This window comes from Belonocnema kinseyi, chromosome 2 (assembly GCF_010883055.1).
Source record: "Belonocnema kinseyi isolate 2016_QV_RU_SX_M_011 chromosome 2, B_treatae_v1, whole genome shotgun sequence".
Taxonomy (NCBI): Eukaryota; Metazoa; Arthropoda; class Insecta; order Hymenoptera; family Cynipidae; genus Belonocnema; species Belonocnema kinseyi.
Window position 1 is genome coordinate 56012023 of NC_046658.1, and position 10558 is coordinate 56022580.

The 10558-nt window shown below is 32.9% G+C and overlaps 1 protein-coding gene across 2 annotated transcripts in view; it reads left to right on the forward strand.

Annotated features, from left to right (window-relative positions):
* LOC117167903 (probable cytochrome P450 6a14) overlaps positions 1-4947 on the forward strand; it is a 5135-nt gene extending 188 nt beyond the window's left edge. The window contains exons 1-7 of one of the 2 annotated variants that reach the window (XM_033353142.1): positions 442-503; positions 1101-1293; positions 1392-1761; positions 1881-2233; positions 2323-2556; positions 4165-4416; positions 4514-4947. In XM_033353142.1, the coding sequence (XP_033209033.1) occupies positions 1107-1293; positions 1392-1761; positions 1881-2233; positions 2323-2556; positions 4165-4416; positions 4514-4680 (1563 nt within the window). In that variant the 5' untranslated portion in view covers positions 442-503; positions 1101-1106 and the 3' untranslated portion in view covers positions 4681-4947. Of the gene's footprint in view, positions 1-441; positions 504-1100; positions 1294-1391; positions 1762-1880; positions 2234-2322; positions 2557-4164; positions 4417-4513 lie in introns of those variants that run through there. The other variant, XM_033353141.1, reaches the window with a different exon arrangement.
* Positions 4948-10558: the final 5611 nt, after the last annotated feature.

Here is a 10558-nt window from a genome sequence, read left to right on the forward strand (position 1 = left end):
ATGTTATTTTTCACGCATAAAACAAATAGTACGCGTCCTATCAAGAAGTGATTTTTAACGAAATTGTAGATCTTTTTGGTATACCAATTTTGGTTAATTCATTTTTTCGTATCCTACATAGTTCGACCACAAAATGGAATTTTGGATTTTCATTATTTTTTGTGCAATCAAAATTTTTTTCAAGATGAAAATGGTTTTTTCCTTAAATAATTCATTTTCCTCCGTGTGAATTTAAATCAATAAGAAATGGGCCATTAAACTAAATGAGTAAGAATTTGACTAACTAACAGTGAATTATTATTTACTGTCAGTGAAATTCCCAGAAGTTATTTAATGAAAATTCTCACTTATTTCATTTCCTGATACATGCTTCAAATTTAGGAAGTCAACACTGTTCCATAGTAAAATAAAATATCTAATTTTTCATACAACGATTCGGACTCCTAAAAGTGAAATTTTGTCTGATTAAAATTCTTTCAAAGTACAGATATATAGTGTGTAAGGTACAATATATAATATAGATCTCATAAGTTTAGTTTTTTAAAGAATATTTGGCACGTTACACTAATTTCTATTTATTTTAAAATTTGTGTAAAAATTTACAATGAATTCCGACAATTGATAAGTTAAATAAAAAATTCTCTGTATGCATTGCTTTTCTATGAACCAGTTTCAATTAATTGGATATCTTATTATTGTATACATAGCAAGTTTTTAATTGGGTCACGAATACTGATTTTCAAACATTAGGTTAGATTTGAGAATGAACCAAATCTACAATCTGTTTCAGGAACGATGACTTGCTTGTAAATGAAATTAATCTTGACAACATAAGGGAGATCGTATCTGTTTCTTAATTTTTAATTCTTGATGATCTATTTCCGTTAAGATACTCTATCTGACAATAAATATGTAAAGTGTTAATACACTATGAAAGAAATAATTATACATTTAAAAACATATTTTATTTATATACAGAGACTAACGTTGGCAAATAATCATAATAAATTATTTTTGTCTGCAGTCAAAATTTGATCAAGAATCTAAAAATTAAATTTTAATATATAGGTTCTTGATTGAAAAAATAAAATATCTTTCAGATCATCATGTTAGAGAGAGCAGAATTGATACTTCGATCCAAATTATTTTGGAGTACAACAATCGTCTTTGGGATTTATTTATACCTGAAATTTGTAATTTTTAATTATTGGAAAAGGAAAGGTATACCTCATGAGGTTCCAATAATTCCTGTGGGGAATATTCTGCCTGTCACACTTGGAAAACAGTGCACTGGTAAAGATAGAAGCACGGAATTTTCTAAAGAACCTTTATTTAACAAGGCATAAATCTCATAAACATTGAAATTAAATATAAAAACCTTTTGAATCAAGGTGAACTGATCCAAGAGAGCTATGAACGTTTTAAATCAAATCCTTTGCATGGCATGTACATGTTTCACATACCCCATTTGGTAATTAACGACCCTGATTTGATTCGTCTTATCCTGATAAAGAATTTTGCTCATTTTTGCGATCGCGGTTTGTATTTTAACAACGATGTCGATCCCTTATCGGGACATTTGTTCTTCATGCCTGGCGATGAATGGAAACATCTTAGATCCAAGCTTTCTCCTACATTCACTTCTGGGAAAATGAAACAAATGTTTCCCTTGGTAGTAAAAGTTACTGAAGATCTTAAAAAAGCTCTAGGCGCTTCTATTGGAAAGTCTAGCACAGTTGAGGTCAAGGATTTACTGAGCAGGTAATGTTGCAGATCCACCTAAAACCATTAATTTATTACGCAATAGTAAAATAGAATGCGTATGTATTATTTTAAACATATGTAAGAAGTTTCGTACAATGATATTTTATTTTAAGCAGATATACAACAGATATGATAGCATCAATTGCATTCGGTGTCGAATGTAATAGTTTAAAGAATCCAGATGCGAAATTTCGGGAATACGGCAAAAAAGCCGTAGACATCAATCCTGTCAAAGTGTCTCTAATGATGTTCTTTTCAAAATTGATGGATATTCTGAGAATACCCATCAATTCTAAAGAGGTTTCAAAATTTTTCAACACGGTATTCAGTGATGTAATTGCACACAGGAAAGCTAACAATGTGCCTAGGAAAGACTTTTTGGACTTATTAATTCAACTCATGGATCATGGAAAAGTTGAAGGTGATGAGACAAATGTAACTGATAACCCAAAGGACGATATAAAAACTGGTAATAAAACAATTCACTCAGAGAAAAAGTTGTCATTATATGTTTTGTATTTTTGACGTAAGAAATGTATTCAGTTACATTATTTTTAGTGAAAAATACTGAAGCCATTAGTATGTCAGAAGCCTGTGCACAAGCCTTTGTTTTCCTCATAGCGGGATTTGAAACTTCGTCTTCAACTTCTACTTATTGTCTTCACGAGTTGGCATTAAAACCTGATATCCAAGATAAACTACGTCAAGAAATTAATGAAAATTTAGGCGGTCGTCACGATTTTTCTTATGAGGACGTTCACGCATTGCCTTATCTTCATAAAGTCGTATCAGGTATATACGGTGCAGAATACGTCAGGTGTTTCCACCAAAATTGATTGATTTGTTTTTTTAATCTGGTTGAAACTTGACCCAATTCTAGTACTAGTGGACTCAATTCACAAAATCAAAGGTAAAATTATCAACTGTTTGTCAATATACAAGGGTCTGAAGTTTTCACTTTTTTAGGTCCCTTTTTACTTTCACGTTAGTTTAACTTTTTTAGAAGTATCCGGTTGAACTTTTATTATAGTGTTTTAAAAAGCTTTTTTTATGTACTTTAAGACTATCATAATTTATTTTTCTTCCTGAATTTTTTTCCTTAACATCCAAATTGAAACTGAATTTTTAAAAACAAACCATACTATAAAAAAAGTTCTTTTTTAGAAAATAATTTCTTTATGCTGTTTGAAGTCATGTAGAAGGAAGCCAAATAAATGTAATTTAAATATAAAAAGTAACGTTTGCAGATGTTTTCAACATAACACATTAAAGGTTCTTTAAAAAACAAATGTATCTTTAAATCGTCTTTAGATACAATTTATATTTTATTCAGGAAAGAAGAATATAAGAGTAGTTTTTAAAAAGTGCCTAAAATTAAGCGCGACAATATAATGTGTAAATCTCAAGAAAATAAGAAATGTACTAAAAGTCGAATGCCGTACAGTGTACAGTGTACACTATGCAGCTGTCCTGCAGATCCCGCAACTGCCGTGTAACCAATCTGAGCAATCCACAGGATACCAACCTAGCGCCCGACACCGGACATCTATACATAGCCTTTTTTCTACAATCTCCATGACTTTAAAGGACATAAAAAGAGCTATTTTTTAGAACAGAAAATTTTTTTTAAAGTATGGTCCAATCGGGTAATCCTAAAAGAAGTTACATTAAGGTGCAGGTGACAAATCACCTAAAAAAGTGAAAACTTCAGGCCCCTGTATATTATAGCCGGTCGATAAATGGACCTATGGTTTGGTGAATTAATATAGGTCCTCTAGGACTATAATTTAGCCAAGTTTCAATCCAATAAAACAAAAACAATACTTTTAGGTGGGAACACTTTACGTATTCTGCCCCATGCATAATGCTCTTGATATACAACTCTCTGAGTTTGAACTATAGTTAATTTTCACTAAAAAGTAATTAAATTCGAGATTTAATTAGTCAATTTAGTCAAAATTTACTAATTTGTAGGAGAAAAATTACTGAAATTTAAAACAAATATTATTATATCACAGTAAAAGCACTTACCGCAATGTTAGTGAATCTAATTTGATTGAAAACTAATTAAAATAGTCAAAATAGTCCAAATGAACTGAATTTCAGAAAAAACTTCTATAGTTACACCCATAATTCAATAAATTGTAGAAGTCGCACTTACTGGCAGTTTAGTAAAAACAATTTCATTAATCTTTCAGCCAAACAATATTGCTACATAATGTAGACTGTATCAGTAACTTACTTTGGGTTTAAAAATAATTTTTCTCAATCATTTTGTATGAAATATATTATATGTACAAATATATTGGTTCATAAAGATGTTATAACGCTATCGATCTAAAATTTATTTATGATTTATTGTCATTTCATATTTTTGGATTGAATTATATTTTGTTACAGAGACACTGAGGAAGTATCCAATAGTTCCTATCTTAAACCGTATCTGCATCAAGGATTACAAGATTCCAAATTCAAATTTCTGCGTACCGAAGGGCATGAATATAATTATTCCTATTTTAGGTTTACACAAAGATCCGAATATCTTTCCGGATCCAGAAGAATTCAGTCCTGAACGGTTTGACTCCGTGGAAATGGCAAAAAGACATGCCTTTACTTATCTTCCATTTGGTGAAGGTCCTAGGATATGTATTGGTAGGTTAAAATTTTGGAAAATATTTAATAACCTCAGTTATAAAAATATAAGTTTCAGTGTATAATGATTCACACTAAAATATTTTATTTTCTTCAGGTAAGCGATTCGGACTTCTGCAAGTAAAATTCGCCTTGATTAAGATTTTATCACATTATCGAGTTAGTGTCTGTGATAAAACAGAAATTCGAATAAAGCCTACAATACGTCATGTCCTTCTTACTCCAGTGGATGATGTATTTTTAAGAGTCGAGAAGGTCTCATGATCGAAAAATATGTTATTCATTAGATTTTTTTATTATCTTATTATTATATTACAAGTATCAGTTGGTTAATCTCAATTAATTGGTGAAGTAATAATTCAATCAATAATTTGACTATTGAGATTTAAAGAACCCTGTAAGTAGAAATTCACTACTGGCACTGTACCGTCCTATGCCAGAATATTCACGGTACTCGTGCTCGTTTTTCAACAAAATTTTTAATGCATATTTATTCTGTAAGCTACCTTAGAATAAAAAACTACAACCTTTTCTTTAGACTTCCTTTCTATCTCACGTTGTTATGCTAAAAATTAGATTTTTTTCATAAAATTTTTGATGGATGAAACAAAAACGCCTACAAGCCTTCTTTTAGAATTTTTCTGTATATTGCGTATTTCTGTTTAATATTTGAATTTTTCATTTTGGAATGTTAATTTTCATAAATAGATTTAAAATTACGAGTTCTGTCGAAAAATGGTTTCAAGAAATTTTATAATAACTTCGGCAATTTTACAGCTTCTAAATTAAAAGCCAAATTTTCTCATTACAATTTTTTTCCTTATCTCACGTCGTTTAGCGCAAAATTGGAATTTTATGTTTTTTTTTTCATTGTACACTGCAGTCCCGCAATAGAAATCGTTTCCGGGGTACCGTTTATCTCCTTCGAGCAATCTCGGGACTCACCAAACCATAAAGCATAAACAATCAGGGCCGTTGAATCATTTCTGTTGGAGTTTCGTCTGAAAAATATATGCATATATATACTTACTATATATACTTACTATATATATATATATATATATACATGGGGCATTCTCTGTCAAATCAGCCGTTTAATTAAAAAGATAACTTTCAGGAAAACATCATTTTTTTCTATTGCTATGGGCTTATTATATGTTTTTAGTATCAATGATTATGAAAAATTTATCAAATTAGAAGAATTTCAAAATAGCGATTCTAATATTTCTCATTAGTAATACAAAATTTCAAGATAGCGAATCTACGGTGGCAGCTGGGAGCAGGTCACATAGTGCTATTAAAGTATGCATTTCCATATTGTTGGTACACCCGTTGGATTATCAAGTATCATATAATATGCCTTACAAACTCAATTTTATGGGGAAGAATACAAAATCTAAAATAGGGTTGTTTCACGATTTTAGATAGAATCATTTTTTAATACATAAGTTTAATCAGAATCGAAAGTGCGTTTATAATTTTTTTCTGTTTAGTCTTTCAACAGTAAAAAATTATTAAAAATTGAATGCGTAAAACACTTATTTAAATTGGTGTCACGTGGATGTCACGTGACTCAGAAGTTCTCATATTTATTTATCATGTGACGATGTGGCTTTGATGAAAACCATGAAAACTAATGAAACTCATGATAAAGAAGTTAGGCCACGGTCTACTGCCAATTCTGACTATTTTGATTTGATAGCTTTATTTGTTAAGGTTTATGTAAGAAAAAAAGTTATCTTGTATAATATTTGGATTAAGAGTCAGGAGGACGCTGAAGGAAAGCATTAAGTACAATTATGAACAGATTTAAAAATCGCACATATTTCTGAATTGTTTAGTAAAGATGACATTTTTTTAAACAATATTTTTCAACTTCTATTTTCGATGTACAGATCACCAAAACATCGGCACAGAAAAAGATATTTGAGAATCACTGACACATGAATGTGATTGGTGGAAAATCCTACCCCTTTGACGTCAAAGGGGCCCTTCAATCGACATTATTACACCATTAAGCCATTTCCCTTTCGGGGTAGGCGTGACTCACTCGGTATGGGAAAGGAGTATTTTGTGGAAGGGATAGAGAATTTTCAGATTGATCCAGAATTCTCGTGTTATTTAAGCAAATAACACGTTCGTTCCGCAACACTGCTCCGACCCAGGTTGCTTATCAATCTCTCTAGCAATCACCCCCAGCGAAGAACCTCACGAAGTCGTTATGTAAGCCTCCCCACTTGGGTCCATTAGTGGCCAAGGTCTTTTGTTTCAGGCGTCATTCACTCTACTGACGCTCTTTTTATTAAGTATTTGCCGCTCTACTTTCCTGTCCTGGCATACTTCTCTAGCTTCTTTTATGTCCATGCTTTCTTTCATGCAGGCTCTCGTGTTTCTGAGACTTCTTATGTTTCTTCTAACTAGAGTCTCATTCACACATTGTAACAATTCTTTCCGCGGTCTACCTCTGGGCACGCTGCCATTTACTTTACCTTGATACACTGGTTTCGTTAGTTGTTCGTTTCGCATTCTCTCAATGTGTCCGAACCATCTTAATCGATTTCTTTCCCATGTGTCTACTAGCGTCTCTTTTGCACCATATTCTTTTAGAATTACCTCGTTACTTACGTTATCCATCAGGGTGTTCCCGCATATTATGCGCATGAATCTCATGTCAATTGCGTTAATTTTACTCTTATCTTTTTCTTAATAAGTCCATGTCTCGCTACCGTATAGTACAGTCGGTACAAATATAGAATAATGTATTGCCATTTTAGATATATTTGATATGTTTTTACTTCTGATAAGGGGACCTACCCTACCAATAACCTTCTTACCTTCGTTTATGCGTCTATCTAATTCCTCATCTATCTTCCCGTCCCTAGTAAATAAGCTACCAAGGTATGCGAACTTATTAACTTGTTCAATTCTCTCATCATTTAATAAAATATTGCATAGTGTTTTCTCACTCTTTCCTTCGAACACCATAGTTTTTGTTTTATTTGCGTTAATTTTGAGGCCCATGCTCTTCATGCTTGCATCTAGTTTATTTAACATTCCTTGTAAGTCTTCGATAGACCCTGCCATAACAACCTTATCATCTGCGAACGCTAACCTACGTACCCTTAATGTTTCGAGATCCACACCCTCTTCGCCGAAGAGAGCCATTCTTAAACACTTGTCCATTAATAATATAAATAACCATGAAGACATAACGCATCCTTGTCTAACTCATTGAATAAAATCGAAACAGTCACTCAGTTTCCCATTCCCTCTTACACTCGCTTTGCTACCATAAACCCACTTTGGACTTCAAAAATCTTTGCTTCTGTTATTTTCATTACCCTACGAATAAGTATTTTTGAATATATTTTACTTACGGTGCTTAATAAGCTAATCTCTCTGTAATTATTGCAGTCGCTTTTATCTCCCTTTCTTTTGTATATCGGAACGATAATCGCTTTTTTCCAATCGTCTGGGACGTCTCCCATCTCGAAAAATAAATTTATCAATTCGCAGAGTCTATGTGGTATGCACGCGCCACCGTGTTTAAGCATTTCAGCGTTAATACCCTCTACCCCGACAGCCTTACCGTTTTTCAAGTTCTTAATTATATCCCTAACCTCAGTGACACAGAATTTCTCAATTGAGTTTTCCATCGCATCGTGTTCAACATCGCAGTTGTGGATTCCTATAGCTTCATCTCCTAATTTTCTCCTAAAATAGCCTCTGAAAGCCTCTAGTATTCCCTCCGCATCATATACCATTTCCCGCCTATTATTTCTCATGTTGACAAATTCTGTACTTTTGTTTCGTTTCATTTTTTTATAAAGTAGTTTCCTGCTTCCTTCAAAGTCGTTTTGTATTTTCATCTCTTCTTCTGCTCTAATTGTATCTTCACTTTCCTTAACTAATCGTTTGAGTATCCTGTTTTCGTGTCTATAATCATTTCTACGTCTATTACTTTCCTCATTGCTAAGACCTGCGATGTTCAAAGTTCTCTTGTAGGCTTCGCTCTTTACTTTTTAGGCAGCCTGAATTTCATCATTCCACCACGCATCACCAGATATTCTTCCTACAACTGCGATCACACACACTTCGATCGTACATCTAACAACGATAACCCGTAACATTGTCCAGGCGCCCTCTATATCTTTGTTTTTTATACGGTCCTCCCATGTTGCCCTATCTATGCTTTCGATTATCTTATTTTGGAAATCTATTCGCACATCCGGTTTCTGTAGGTTCTCAATTTTGATTCGCGTTTGTTTTGCTTTCTTGGTTCTCTTTTTTCTCCATCCCCGACCTAAGTTAACTTTGAGATCAGAAGGTAATGATCAGCATTGCATTCAGGACCCCTAATGACCCTTGTATCTTTGACTAACTCTCTTAGTCTTTGATCCGCAACAACAAAGGCAATTCTACTGCGGCTATTTCCTTTAGACCAGGTGTACATGTGGATCATTTTATGCCTGAACCAAGTATTTGTAATAAACAGAACCCTTTCTAAGCATAGACCAACTAACTTATCTCCGTTATAGTTTATTCTTGGATCCCCAAAATTACCTAATTCTCTTTCTGCATCCTGATTTTGGATGCCCACCCAACCGTTCATGTCTCCTAGTAGAATTATTCTTTCCCCATGTTCGCAAATATTTATTGTGTCCTTTAAAGTGTCCCAGAAGGCGTCTTTTATTTCTCTAGGATCAGTGTCAACTTGCGCGTAGCATGCTATGATAAATAGTCTTCTGATTCCTACTTTCATTCTAGCCCACAGCAGTCTGGGAGATACGAAACCATGGTCTCCGAGATACTGCGTTGCTCTTTCATTCAGAATGAGACCTACTCCTTGTCTAACATGTGGTTCACAGTCTACTCCTGACCATATTTCAAATCTGCCTTTCAACACGCCGTTTTTTATGTTTTTGGTTTCGCATCCCTTTTTGTTTGTTTCAGACACACATAAAATGTCTAGTTTCTCCACGTCCATAGTTTCAGGCAATGCTTTTACCTTGAGATCATTTACTCCCCTAGTATTCTAAACATCCAGTCTCCATTCGTCGCCTGAAACATGAGCTTCAGATTTTTTCATGCCTTTTGCCATTTTCATTTATATTTCAACATTTACTGGAAAAATTATATTTGACTTAGGTAACAACCCTATAAAGTCATATTTATTTATTCCTTTATTACTTGAATCATGTGTTTCATAGCATTTTTGTGCAGAATAAAGTTACGAGCAAAACGACAATGATGGTTTAGTAAAAAAATATTTAAAAAAAACGTGCCCCGGATCGATAAATATAAACATATCAATGAATTTTTAATTTTTTTAGTAGAAATGTTGAGGTCATTCAAGACATAAGAGATACATTTTCATTACGTTTTGTCAATATGAAATAATTTTTTCGGAAATGAAACTTTGAGAATAAAAACTAAGAAAAAACGATTTTCCGTGTTTTTCTTGGAAAATTGTAGGTTATGTTAAAAAGTGATTTGTAGAAGTTATTAATTTTTTTATTACCTACAACTTTACTGGAATAGAGATTTTTTAGGAAAAGTGCTTGCGCTGGAAATCACAATAAATCAATTTTTCATCCATTTTTATCCCACCTTCCTTTTCACCTTCCTTCCCCCCCCCACCTCCCTCCAATACCTCCCGCGTTGCATTTGTTTTTTAATATTTATTATAAGCCTGTTTAACAATTACAATGAAAAACTTAAGGTAACAATCAAGTCTTCAATATATTGAATTTGCTTGGACTACACTGACAGAAAATAGTATCATTGATTTAACCATACGATCGTAGGTTAGAAAATTCTGAATATATTCATAATATAATACGTGTGCTGCAATCACAAAGAGTACGAAATGCACTCACTGAAATATATTCAATACAAGTTGTTCATATTTGTGGTACAAAAATGCAATATACATATTGCAATTATATGAAATGTGTAATCCTATTAAAAATTTTCCAAAACGAGCTAGCTCTAAAATGTTGTCGTTTAGCAATACACTCTGTATGAGTGATTTACCGGACTTACGAGGGTGGATTGATAAGTTTCCGGCCTGACCAAGAAAAACAACGTTTTTAAGATTTTTTTTTTTATTTCTCAACATAATCTCCTCCAAGGCTGATAC